The sequence below is a fragment of the Eschrichtius robustus genome, chromosome 1 (genome assembly GCF_028021215.1).
Source record: "Eschrichtius robustus isolate mEscRob2 chromosome 1, mEscRob2.pri, whole genome shotgun sequence".
Lineage (NCBI taxonomy): Eukaryota > Metazoa > Chordata > Mammalia > Artiodactyla > Eschrichtiidae > Eschrichtius > Eschrichtius robustus.
The window spans coordinates 200313969-200327932 of NC_090824.1; the positions used below are offsets into that span (position 1 = coordinate 200313969).

At 42.1% G+C, this 13964-nt stretch overlaps 1 protein-coding gene across 1 annotated transcript in view; it reads left to right on the forward strand.

The window, feature by feature from the left end:
* The first annotated feature begins 4677 nt into the window (after positions 1-4677).
* ODAD2 (outer dynein arm docking complex subunit 2) overlaps positions 4678-13964 on the forward strand; it is a 178108-nt gene continuing 168821 nt past the window's right edge. The window contains exons 1-5 of the mRNA XM_068562910.1: positions 4678-4760; positions 8413-8675; positions 10647-10804; positions 12903-13104; positions 13736-13842. Of these exons, the coding sequence (XP_068419011.1) occupies positions 8452-8675; positions 10647-10804; positions 12903-13104; positions 13736-13842 (691 nt within the window). The 5' untranslated portion in view covers positions 4678-4760; positions 8413-8451. The remainder of the gene's footprint in view (positions 4761-8412; positions 8676-10646; positions 10805-12902; positions 13105-13735; positions 13843-13964) is intronic.

Below are 13964 nucleotides of genomic sequence, written 5' to 3' on the forward strand. Positions count from 1 at the left end.
GGGTATTATGCTGAGTGAAATAAGTCAGAGAAAGACAAATACTTACGATTTCACTTATATGTGGACTCTAAAAAACAAAACAAATGGACAAACATAACACAACAGAGAGTTATAGATACAGAGAACAAACAGGTGGTTGCCAGAGGGGAGCAGGGTGAGAGGAGGAAAGAAATAGGTGAGGGAGATTCAGAGGCATAAAATTCCAGATGCAAAATAAATGAGTCATGGGTATGCAAGTACAATGTGGGAAATATAGTTCAAAATTAATATGTAATATCTTTGTATAGTGACATATCATAGCTATAGTTATCATTTTGAAAAGCACAGAAATATCAAATCACTATGTTGTGTACCAGGAACTTACATAGTGTTGTAGGCCAATTATACTTCAAAAACAAACAAGCAAACTCATAGAAAAAGACATCAGATTTGTGATTACCAGAGGTGGGTGTCGGGGGGAGGGGGGTTGGATGGAGGGGGTCAAAAGGTACAGACTTCCAGTTATAAGACACATAATTACTAGGGATGTAATGTACAACATGATAAATACAATTAACATGGCTGTAGGTTACATATGAAAGAGTAAACCCCAAGTGTTTTCATCACAAGGAAAAATTTTTCGCTATTTTTACAATTTTGAATCTATATGAGATCATGAATGTTCACTAAACTTACTGTGACAGTAGACTTACTGTGATAACTTGTGACGATCACTTCATGATGTATGTAAGCTCATTACGTGGTACACCTTAAACTTACACAGTGCTGCATGTCAATTATTTGTCAGTAACACTGGAAGAAAAAAAAGATTAACTTAGTGTGTAATGGAGGTTATCAACTAAATAAAAATTTAGCTGTGGGGGGAGAAAGATATAAAGATAACGAGATATAAAGCCCCCCCCCAGAGCCCTCTCCTCAATATGGGAAAACTCTGTAGGGTCCCCTAGACCCAGAGCTCTCCCTGGGGTAGTGGCAACTGGACTGCAGTTCAGCCTGCCTCTGGTCCAGTCCCGCTGCCTTCACTCCCCTGGGAAGAGTCCCCAGTACTTGTCTCACAGGCATCTCTCCATCTTGGACCCTATTTCCTTAGGGACCTGACCCACAGTGGCTTAGTAATAGTCTCTCTGCTTCTACTCTTGCACCTTAATAGCCAGATAGCTTCTTAGCAACATGAATCATATCATGCCACGCCCTCCTTAAAATCCTCCAGTAACTTTCGTTTGCTTCTGGAATAGAATCTGACTCTTTGTCACGGCTGCAAGGCCCTCCCTCCTGCCATCCTGCCCACCTCACCATCTCTTCTCTCTCTCTCTCTCTCTCTCTCTCTTCTCTCTCTCTCTCTCTCTCTCTCTCTCTCTCTCTCTCTCTCTCTCTCTCTCTCTCTCTCTCTCTCTCTCCTCTCCCTCTCCCTCTCCCTCTCCCTCTCCCTCTCCCTCTCCCTCTCCCTCTCCCTCTCCCTCTCCCTCTCCCTCTCCCTCTCCCTCTCCCTCTCCCTCTCTCTCGGCTTCCTGTGCTCCCCGCCACTGGCCTTCCTTCTATTCCAGGGCTTTTCAATAGAGTTTAATGGACTCCTTTTTTTGCCAGTACTCGAATTGGAAAACCCAGTTCTGCCAACACAGTGCCTAGCACATACCGGTATCCAAAAAAGCACTTATCAAATAAATGAATATCTAGGAAGTTAGAACCTAAAAAGAAAGAGCCATTTCATTTCTGACTGTGGTCTTGGTCCCTAGAATATCACTGAGAAGGCCGCTGAGGCTGGACTTCTTTGATTGTTTGTCTCGATCTGTAAGGAAAGGTTGGACCTGGGGAATTTGTCCGTTAGGACTTCATCAGACCTCGTGCAAATTTTCCTATCATCAGAATTCTGTTGAAATCTCCTGAAAAATTCCATTAAGAGGCAATCTTGTCCCAGAATAAGACTTAACTCCATGATTGCACAATATAGTGATTGTACTTTCCTGATTTATGATGTTCCACTGTCAGTCCTTTCCTGATTGAGGTATCGGACACTCAGACCAACCTTGCCTGTCACCTTCTCCTGGTTATGGCCTGTAAATGCTCCTGTTGGCTGCCTCACACACCTGGGCCTCACTCTAACACTGGTGAATGGGCCCCTGAAACCCACTGAGCCCCCCGTTTACAGAATGTTATGTTTGCTATTGTGTCCCCCACTCCCATTCATATGTTGAAGTCCCAGTTCCTCAGAATGCAACCTTGGAGGAGAGAGGGTCTTACAGAGGTAATGCAAATTAACATGAGCTAATGAGGATAGGCCCTAGTCCAATATGACGGTTGTCTTTAGAAACGGGGGACATTTACACACAGAGACAGGTATATGGGGAGGACATCCCATGACCATGAAGATGGCCATCACAAGCCAAGAGAGGCCTGGAACAGATCCTTCCCTCACAGCCTCAGAAGGAACGGACGCTGCTGACACCTTGATTTTGGACTTCTAGCTTCTAGAGCTGTGAGACGGTATGCTTCTATTGTTAGGCAACCGGAGCAAATACTGCCACAGCACCCGTGCCTCCTCTGCTGTGCCCCAGGGGCGCTGAGCCGCCCTGAGCCAGGGTGGCTGGTCCCACAGAGAGCACATTCAGCTGGCAGAAGGCGGTGGGGGGAGTCAAACATGTTCACGCCTGTCTCAGCTGCCTGTGGCAGACCTTCTCTGAAGTCCCACTGGACGGAACTGGCTCATGTTCTAGCTGCAGGCAGTGAGGAGAGAGACCTCTGCCTCAGCAAACGGCTGGGTGCTCTCGGCGTTGAAGGCTCTTTCCCGTAACACAGCCACTCGGAATCATCAAACTGGTTCATCAGTTGTGTCCAGGGAAATGTGGGCCTCACCTTTCCGGCACCTGGCTCAACAAAGAACGGCAGGTAGCAAGCCATCTTTGACCAGATGATTCATCCATTTTGCTCCTTTCGCGGGTCAGTCTCTCTTCTAGCTCTTAGGGGTACAGACTTGAAGGAGACAGAAAAGGTCCCTATTTCATGGCGCTCACTGCAGTGGTAGGGGACAGGCAAAGAGACAGAGACTAGTTAAGTCCTCCTGGGAGGCTTCTTTCGGTGGGGTGGTCAGCACTCTGAGAAGTGGTCAGTTAAACTGAGAGCTGAGGGACAGCCATGTCAGTGCTTCCACATGGCAAGAAAAAACTGGAAGAAGCCAGCTGGGAATTCTACAAATTTAAATATTATTAGAAGCTTTTTTTCTTGGAAAATCTCAAGGTTAATAAATTCCAGTAAATTCCAATTGTGCAATCAGATTGAGCAATGGGAGAGATTCTGCCCCTTGGCATGAATTTGGCACATGAGGACACAAATGCTCAGATCTTGGTTGGTGCTGGCTTTTCCCTCCTTTGCAAACCAAGGTCAGTTGTCCAGAACTTTGTAGATCTCTGGCCAGTTTCTACATAGGGCCCAGTAAACGCTCTCTCATATTATACAGCTGATTAAAATGCACAAGGGAAATAAAGTACCCAAAGAAGTTTCCCTGCTTCCAGGACCACTCCAGAATGCCTCTGAAAGGTGGACCCTCACCAGCTGGTTGAACTTCACCAGTTTGTGACGTGCGTCAACTCTACAGCTAGGATGCTGTGACTGTCTTCGAGTGTAATCTCTCCACTTTTTTTGTTTTTGAATGGGCCCTTTACGCCTACTGGCACGTAATCTTCCTTTCTGGTGTTCGCAACTCTAGGCTTCTCTGGAGGTAGAGTCCTCTTCGGGCAAAATGATTCCACTCCTAACAACTTTCACACTCTCAAGAAGAGAAGAAAACCCCAAACAAAGGTCAAATCGACCTTATTTCTTTATGTGTCTGCAGAAAGGCTCTGTTTTTGAGCAGGGACAGCCTACTACCCTGACATGTGACACCTAACATGCTCACACATCTGCCTCCCTGGCTTTAAGGAAAAACAGTCCAGTCCTAGTTCCTAAACACTCTCCCCCCGGCTTGTCCAGCACTGTCCCCAAACACTCCAGCCCCCAAGACAGTACACTGCTCATTCCCTCTCTCTTTTTTTCTCCACCAAATATTTTCTTTTTTCCCACTCCCTCATTCCCCTCTGGCTTTTCAAGGTTGGTCTCTTGTTGGTAGAGTGTCTACTGGTGGGATCAAGGTCATCTTAAGGCACAAACGTAAAAAAAAGGCATTTAAAAACACGGGGAAGTGTTCTCACTTCATTCCAGTGCTCTGAACTAGAGTATCCAAGAGCAGTTTCTGCTTTTCCAGTGAGTGTTCGAAAATTCTAGCTTATTTGCTTTCTGGAGAGAAAAATGTGCACCTCAAATATCCTGTGAGAGGTCTTGTGCTATTTTTGAGAACCCAGTGAAGCTTTCAGGTACACAGAAGCCCTCCTGGAACGCTACAGGACTCCTGTCTGGAAGCCTGTGGGGAAGCAAAACGGTGTTTCTAACGACTCTTTTCCATTTGCTATCGGTTCTACCATGAAGTTTCTGCTAAAACCTCCCACTGTGCCTTAGGGAAGGTGAACCTTTCCTACCTGGTGGCCTGAGCGGGGACTCGCCCTCGAGGAGGAGGGGGAGGAGGGGGAGGGGGAGGAGGGGATGGAGGAGGGGGAAGGGGAGGAGGAGGACCCAGCGTGTTTCCAGGGAGGCGCGGGCGGGGGCGCGCGGGCGGGCTGGGGGCGGGACGCGGTGCGCGCGGCCCGGCGCCTTGTTTACCCGGCGTCCTAGCAACCGGCGGGCGCGCGGGCGGAGCGTGGAGCGTCGTGCGGGCGCCGAGCCGGGCGCTGCGGGTGAGTGCGGCCTGCGGGCGGCCGGTGTCTTTGCCGCCGTCCGCGTGGGTGGAGAAACGGGAGTCGCGCTCGGGCCCCGCTTCTGGCCCTCTCCCCGGCTTCCCCTTCTCCCCTCGGGCCCCAGACGCGCCCCCTCCCCGTGTCTCTCCCGCGCCCGTCTCGCCCTGCCTCCCCGCGGACACCCTGCTCTTGCCCGGGCCGGGCCTCCCGCTCCGCCGCCGCGCCCCGCGCGCCCGCCCGGGCAGCACCCTCGTCTCCCGTCCCCTGTCCCTTCCCCCTCCGCCTTTGCAGCTCTGCCTCCGTCCCGGCGCCGTGCTCGCTGCCGCCCTCCCGCCTCCCCTCCCCGCTCAGCCCGGGAAGCCGGCCTCCCGCTCCAGCGCGTTCCGCCCCTCAGGGGGCCGCTTAGGTGCCGTCATCGCGTGTCTTCACAGGGGCTGAGATTGCCTGGATTCAAGGCTCGGTTCCGGGCAGTTCGGAAACTGATTTTTCTGTAGGTCTCACCGCCTAGCTTCCTCGTTCTCGGGATGCCAGTGTAGGCACTGTCTCCTAACCCGCTTCCCCAGCCACGGTTCTGGATCTTAGGGTGGTCGCTTTTATTCCTGTAGTCTCATAAAGAATTTGGTTTTGCTTCTGCTCAGGTGTTACAGAAATTGTTCACGAATGGGTTTCATTTTATTAATGATCCTGGAGGCTTGCAACGGACCCTTAAAAAAGAAAAACAAATTGTTGTATCCATTGGATGGGTAGAGAACATGAGTGTAACGTGATTCTCAATTTATAGCAACAAACACATGCACTAAAACCTCTTTCCCTGTCATTGTTAAACTTTAAAATCTTCAATTAATTCAAAGATATGTACTATGTATGCACATGTGTTCATTGTAACCGTGTTTCTCAGGCCCGAAGAACTCATGGATTGGTACTGGGAGGAAACGTCCCATCAGCCTGTCTTGATAAAAAATGTTAGTTTTTGAACTTTCACCCGAGTTATACTGACCATTTTGGAACATCACTGGAATTAGTGGAATAAATGCTGTAGCTTTGGTTCTCTTGGTAAATAAAGAGGCCATTAGAAATTTCTCATACTTAAGAAGAAAAAAAAATACAAGACTACCTATTTTTTCTTTTAAAAACTCGGTCAGTTGGGCCTCCAAAGTCTTTTTTTTTTTTTAAGGTCTTTTATACATGGTCTTCTTTGGGATTTTGTTCCACTTTTTATTTTTCGAATAATATTCAAATAATATTGTACTTGCCTTGTGGATGCTCATAGGCCCCCAAAGATTTTCTTAGGCCTTCTTAAATCAAGCCTGTCCATTGCTGCAGCTCCTGGTTTATTAGACTCAGAAAAACAATTTGAATAGAGGCAAATATGTTACACACATTCCTAGAAAAATGTATCATGATGAAAAGAACTTTTTGCCTGTCGTAGCTCCTTTGTAAGTGTCTTCCAGGAAGTTACTCTATGGCATGTTGACTGCCACAGCCTTACGTAATTTCACATTTTTCTTTTAAAAGGTGCAAGAAAGAAATGATGCATATAATACAGCTTTATAGACCAAAACAAGTTTGTGCTTAAGATTAAAAACAAATAGAACTGTCCTCCTGAGCCTCTCCACGTAAGATACATCTATTTGCACTTATTCTCGTGATACTGGGAAACCCAGGAGTGTCACACATAAACATCAGTACCTGCTTATGTGTTCAGAATCTAGCAGTAGAAACAAAACACTGAAATACTAAAACGACTGCACACAACAAATTCGTACATTTTTTGGTGTACATTTTATTTCACTAGCACTTTTTCAGATATATTTATGTACATATGTATGTGTATATATATGTTGTTCTCAACCTTATCTGACCCAATACTTGCTTTTTATAACAAATAGTTTGTAATGCCCACTTTACTCTTCTGAAATCAAAATCATAGTTTTAAATCTCAGTGGTGCTCTAACTATAAAATAAAAGGAAGATAATTGTAATAAAATATCAGCATGTAAATGCTCAGGTGTGTGTATATATATATATATATATATATATATATATATATATATATATATGCTCAGAATATATAATGAAGTAATCAGTTGTTCCAGCCTTACATAGAATTACTGAGTATGCAGTAGCTCCAAATACAGACGTGTCACTGAAACTTAAATTGTGTGACTAACATTTCAGTCAATGACATGATTTTACAAACTGCTGACCTCTTGGTAAAGTTCTGTGTAAAATGAAGTATATACAACTGTCCTTTGATTTATATAATAGTTTCAATTCTGGAAGATTCAGTGCATATTAAAACTGTGAAAAAATCCTTCATGATTATTTGTAAAATAGTGATAGGTTGTAGGCTCAGGTGTTAATTAACTGAAGCGTTTACGTACTAGATGCTGGAGATTGCCGCATAATTCTTCCTTCTGGGGGACTGTCCTGCGCATTGCAGGACATCTGGCATTCTTGGTCCTCATCACTAAACGCTAACAATGTTCCATTCTTATCATTTTGATAATGAAACATCTGTACAGGGCTTCTCCTCTGCTTCTCAGCAGCCAGTACTGCCCATTTGAGGACCTCTGATCTAGATGTCCCTATTAGTGTATTTCAAGATTTAATACAGGATGGAAAGTAACATCTCCAAATCATTTCTGTAGAATATTGGTACTGAGCTTTTGTAATAATGATGGGTCGAGGGGGAAGCTAATTACATCCTTTAACTTTTTTTAACCATTCTTCTAATATTCCAGAAGAAAGGTTTTAATGATCAGTGTTATTACAAATGAGAAAATAAACAAGTATAGATTATCTGAAAAAAAAGTCTTAAATGTCCATTATGTATTAATGTCAGAACTTATTTATTAGCTTGGCTCTTATTTAAGTTTACAGATAATGTTATCTTTTCAGATATCTTCTTTTAAAGACGAATTTCTATTTAGCTAAAGTAAAATTTATTTCAATTTCTGTTTTACATTTTAATGCTAGACTCTTTTGGTAATCTAGACAAACAGGCTAAAGAGATTCTCATTTGTTCTCACATTTGCTCTTAAGAAAGTTATGAATTACAATAAAATATTCTGGGCAGGGTATATGGGCAGGGAGTATGGAATTTGAACTGCTCAAATATTTCGATTAATAGGGTCAATATGCTCACATTGCACTGATGCAGATGTATGATGATGACAAAGAGTAACAGCAGTCAGTTTAATAGCATGATTCTAAACAATGTGTGATCCAGCTCAAAAGAGCATCGGTCCCTTCACCTCTGGCCCCAGCAGAGCTGCAAACCAAAGGCCTTGATGCCAACGTCCTCCGATTCTTTTTGTTCCGCTCTTGGACTTTGCTGTTTCCAATTTCTGCCCAGCTATTTGAATTCTCTCTCTTAGGCCCAGGAAAATGAGAAAGAAGTTATTCATTCCAGGGCAGGCAGATGTTGGAAAATCCTTACGTCCCCGTCAGTTTCACTTAGCGCTGGTTCAGGGAAAGTTAGCTATTTTCTTGAATTGAAGAGCTACTGGATAATTTAAAAAATCCACCTCTAAGATGAATAAGCAGAATGCGGGTTGGGTAAGTGCTAGCTTAAAATCTTGAAAATGAGAACTGTTCTGGGGGAATGGTGGATGCTATCGTGTCTCTCTCTCTCTCTGCCTTGACGCAGTGTGCGCGCTGAGCTCGGGTCTGAGCGTCGTGGGATCCCATGGGCGCGGCACTGACAAGGTCCACGCAGGGGACGGCTGCGGCGCACGGGGCTAGGGCCCTGGAAACTACCCCTCTCAATGAGGCGATACTGAAGGAAATGATTGTGTTTGTGGAGGGTTTTATCTGTAAACATCCCCAAGAGGCAAACTATGTTTTTGTAGAACCACTGGAATGGAAAACCAATTTGGACCCCTCAGCCTTTGGATCAGGTTATGTTGTCAGGTAAGCCAGTGAATTGCTTCTAGAGTTTAATATCTTCAGTTGCACGTTTTTTATTGATGGGTTGTAGGTTTGGGGCAAGTCGCTTAACCTCTGTGAATCTCAGAAATCTCAGAAAACCAGAGGCACTCGGGTGAAATCTGAGGCTATTTTGTTTGGCCAACACACTATCTAATTTTTAAATTTGAATTTTCTTTCCATAGGGGATGTGTTCTCCAGGTCACCACACTCCCAACGTTTGCTGTTGCTTTGTGCCTGGTCTTTCCACTCGTGTGAACTGCCAGATGCCACTAGGCCTTGATTTTGTGATTTCAGATAGAGACAAAATCCCTTCTGATATTTAAATCTGTAAAATCTGTGGGGTGGCAGAGGGAGAGTGGTGCATTTTGCTTAATATAGGGGAGAAACTTCTTAACAATTACCATTGTCCTCAAATGAGAAGTCACAGTATTAAGGTCAGTAGCCCAAAGTTCTGTTATTGAACTCTTTGTCATCCCTGAGCATTACTAAATAGTTTCTCTACTATAGCCTTATTTGTGGAGTAATTACTATGTTCTGGACATGGAACCTGACACTGGGGATGAAATGAATCAGGCCTTTTTTCCTGCTCTCTCTCTAGCATAAGCTGAGTATTTTTATCTCCCCCCTGCAGTTCCAGTTTAAAAGTTTCTCGATCGGGTCGGTGGATTTCATTTATTCTTTCTTTTATTCTTCTTAACCTTACCAAGGTGGCTGCAGCAGCTTTCTTCCAAAGAGCTCTTTCCTCAGGGCCGACAGACCGTGAGCCTGAAACGGGAGGCTGCTTTTCAACAGTCCTCTCCATCCCTGGCGTTTTAGTTCCTCCTGCTCTCCGTTCAGCTGCAGGCTTCCGCTGGCGGGAGCAATGAGAATGTCCTGTGCCCTGCTGTTCTCCTGGTCTCCCCAGGAGTTTCGCCTTCTCAGGTTCAGGAGCTTGGTCCTGTGGGCATTCAGTCTGCCTGTGACTTCGTCCTTTTCTCATCCGCTCAGCACCAGCGGCCAGCCCCAGAGCAGACCTCTAAGAAAGCTCCTCGATCCTTGGGGCGTTCTTCCAAAAGCTTTATTCCTGGGAAAGTGTACATTGTGTAAATGATGCACGTTCCTGGCAAGTCTAAAAACATTTTGCTCCTTCATTTATGAAATAGTAGTAGATTGTCTTGAGTGTCAACATTTCACAGCTATTTATCTGTGTTACAATTTAAAATATCAGGTCTCAAGATGTGGACAGTTTTGCCAGAGATATCAGTATGCAGTGAAAAGCTAGGCAGTTTAGGTAATGTTGTAAGTGGTAGAAATCTAGAGCTATATCACTGCCATAAAAACATCTTAGTCTTTTAGAAATGCCAACCTAAAAAAGTTAAAATGGGCAGAAACACCAATCTAGGAGAGCTAATAATTTCTGATCAGGAAAAAGCCTAGTTAGAAAAATTGCTTGTTATCCTAAAGTAAACCAAATTGGAGGTTTGGAGTGGGAAAATAATCCATTGAGGGGATCTAGTTTGTCTTTTTTCATAACTTTTTTGCTCATAAACAGAGTAGCCAAGAAAATTCCTAACCACTAATTACGGTGGTATAAAAATTTTATAAATTAAATAACATTAGAAATCCACAAAACATGAAAGGTTCTGTAGAACCAGTGATTTTTAAAAACATGTCCAATGCATTATTAGAAAAACAAAACCAAAAACTGATTTGAGTTCACATAGGTATTCAAGAAATTGTTTAAAAATTTTCTTCCTGGGTATATCATGTTGCTAATAAGTCTGGGGATTTAAGGGCCTGAGTGTGGATGAAAGTGGGAAAATAGATGAGCTTCTAACAAGACGTATTTATATTCTCTGTGCTTTATCATGAGACATGGATATAATTTGTTGAAATGTCTTAAATTTAACTTCTATTGACATCCAGGTTAACCTTAAGCTTTCAAAAAATACTGGTTTTTTTTTCATTTTTCAGTGAAACAACAGTCAAGTCAGAAGAAGCTGATAAAAATGGACAGCCTTTGCTATTTCTCTCTGTACCACAGATTAAAATTAGGAGCTTTGGGCAGCTGTCACGTGTGTTATATATTGCCAAAACTACAAAGCTGAAGGAAGCACAAGCATGTATTGAAGGTGATATTTACACTGCAATCTGTGATTTGAACTTTCAGAAACTTAATCTTGGGGGCGGGGGAGGGAATCATTTGTTACAGTCTCTTGAAAAAAGTTCTCTAACCGAAAAGGTAAAAAGTACTATGTTCAACTTCATAAAAATGTCCTTAATTTATTTTGGCTGAAATGTTATGCTCATACCAGGTTTCTACTTTAAATGAAAAGCCTAATGCTTTACCATTAGTAAGCTTCGAGATTTCTAATTTTAGTATGTGGTTTAAAGAGAGCCTTCTTAGCTCCTGGAAAGACCTGACGCCTTTAAGGTTCACGTCCGGGGAAAAAACAGATGTCCAGGGCCAGCACCAGAATCCACCCTCTCCTTTTGCATTCTGCTGTGATGGATGGTGATTTGTTTCCTTTTAAAATGAATGCAGCCTCTTCCTTTAGCATACAGCCCATAATAATCTCACTTTCCTTTTGTCTCAGCCCTTTCCATTGTGGAAATACACAGCTTTCTGTGAATAGTTACATTCATTCAGTGGGAAGTATTTTTCCTCTTCACTAAAGTTATATAATGTTCTTATTATTGTCTAATCATCTAACATGCAAAAAAGAATGTGATTGATCACCTGCTATCATTGGGCTCTAAGTATTTCTTACAAGTAGAAATACCTGACGATAGGTAATTATGTCATATACGTGTTCTGCTTCTTTGGAATCGTGTGACCAGTGGGTCCCAGGCATAAGGTCCCTCATCTGTCATCATTCTTTGCCACTGTCCGTGGCTGTGAGGTAGAAAGTTAGTCCTTATTTTTTTAAGATGTGAACCTTAGAACAGCAGCTTCTTTTTACGTCTTGACTGCTCTCCCTGTACATCAAAGCTACTTTTCTGAGAGGGATGAAATCTTGAGAATAAAACTGAATTTAAGAAGAGTCAGTAGACTCATGGCTGTTCATTAAATTCAACTTAATACGTAAACTTAATACATAGAGTGTTGTGCACCCAATCTGGCTAAATATGTATCCTTTGCTGCATTTTGCCTTTTCTGTAAGAGTTCTAGGTACAGCTGTTAGTTTTTGGTCCAAATTGCGTGGTACCTGGCAACTTGGAAGTCAGCTTTGTGTGTTTCCCCAGATTTCACCTAGTATCTTTCTTCATAATCTTTAGAGACGACAGCTGTAAGGTGATGAGTGGAGGTGCTGTCTAAGTGGTTGGTTCCCGGGCCTCCTTCCCTTGCTCCCCCCACGACTTTCCTGCTGATAGTCTGCTTCCTGTGGGAAAGTTAGCGCCATCGCTGTGCTTCTCTTCCTTTCCATCAGGTCAAGCTTTCTGAACTAGTCCCATAGGCATCCCCCAACACATCCAAATGCATATAGATTTTCATCTGAGTTGAATTCCTCCTTTCTAAACACGGTTTTGCCCCTTTCTCCCTCATTTTCAACTATATAGTTTTTTGGCTTTTATTAAATTCTGTTTTCAACATCTCTAGGTTCAACTTTCAGCCTTGATCACAAGTTGGTATTTAAAATTTGCATTATGATTTTGGCATGTATGTAAATACTGGTTAGATTTGTTTTCCCAACTACTGTCAAAAGACATTGAAAATATAAGCAGTTCAAACAGGTGGAAGAGATTGGCAGTAGATCTGTAGACTGAGAAAAACATGCTATTTTGGAGAGAAAGCATTTGTGAATACTTTTCACTGGTGTATACACACACACACACACACACACACACACACAGTTCTAGTGATAATTCTTCTAAGGAGACCAGTATTTCTCTATCTTCAAATCAGTTCTGAATGTATTGATTGAATGTCTATTCTGAACAATGCCCCACAGTCAACTTAAAAAAAATACACCTCTTAGCTTCTGTCCTATTAGGGTGATAGCATATAGAGATGATATTACAGTACAAGGTAAACATCTCAAGAGGTGTGAGAAAGTTCCTAAGTCCAGTAAAATCTGAGAAGTAGAGATTAATTCAAATTGGGTCAATCAGAGAAAGCTTAATGAAAGAAACACATTTGAGTGGGCTCCAAAGGATTTGATAGTCTTTATGGTTCTTGCAATAGAAGACAAGAGGATAATTTTTTTTTTAATTTACTTTTTTGGTCAGCAAACAGAAATCCCATAGCAAAAATCCTGGGCTTGGATTATAATGTGATAAATGAAATAAATGAAGACTCATCTGTATTAACTCTTCTTGATAAAATTACCAAAGATGATGATCCTGAAGGTGAGATTAAGATGAAGATTGCTCTGCTACTCAAGCAGCTGGATCTGCACCTACTCAATCGTTCTCTGAAACATGTTTCCTTGTGAGTCTTTTTTTTCAAAAAGAAACCTCTAAAAATTGGTTATAAAAAGTACTTTCAGAGCTTTAGGGAAAAGACACAAGAAAAATAAAGTTTGGAAGTGGTTGCTATTGATTTAACATTACATTTTTTGGAATAAAATTTTAGTTATTGCATGAAGGTTTCTAATTCCTAAACAGTACAATTTTCAGTTAACATGGCTAAAACATTGTAGTGGAGTTTCATCTAATTCTGAAGCCATTAAGTGGTCTTGTTATTTTCAAAGTCTCCTCAACTATTAGATAAATTTAAAAATTATAATGCAATTATCATGTAGAGTTTAGCAAGTTTAAGGCTTGTTCATTTGTCTAGTCTTTTCTAGTACTTTGGTATTATCATTAAGAAATGAAGTGAATATTGAAATGCGTATATTTAATGTTGCATTCAACGTGAATCACTGATTCTTTGATGTTTTGACAGTGTTATAAGACTGTAACCTGGTTAAAATTCACCGTAATTTTGTTGTTGTATAATTTAACGGATATTTTAATTACAAAAAAAGATATTCCCCCTGATATAATGAAATGTTTTCATGTTGTTTTCTGTAGATTCTGTTTTAAAGTATTTAAAATGAATTTCTAAACATTTATTTCAGAGAAATACGATTAAATCCAGGGACTGTTAAGAATGATATAGAGCTGCTTAAACGGTTCTCAGGAAAGGGAGAACAGACAGTCTTGGAATCTATCGAGTACACCTCAGGTTCATTTTATATTATATATATTTTCATAATTATATTTTCAAAATGCTTCAGTAGCTACATTAAATATTTAAGAAATGAAAACTTAAAATTTCAATCCTACTTTTTTGAAGCCAACCTATTT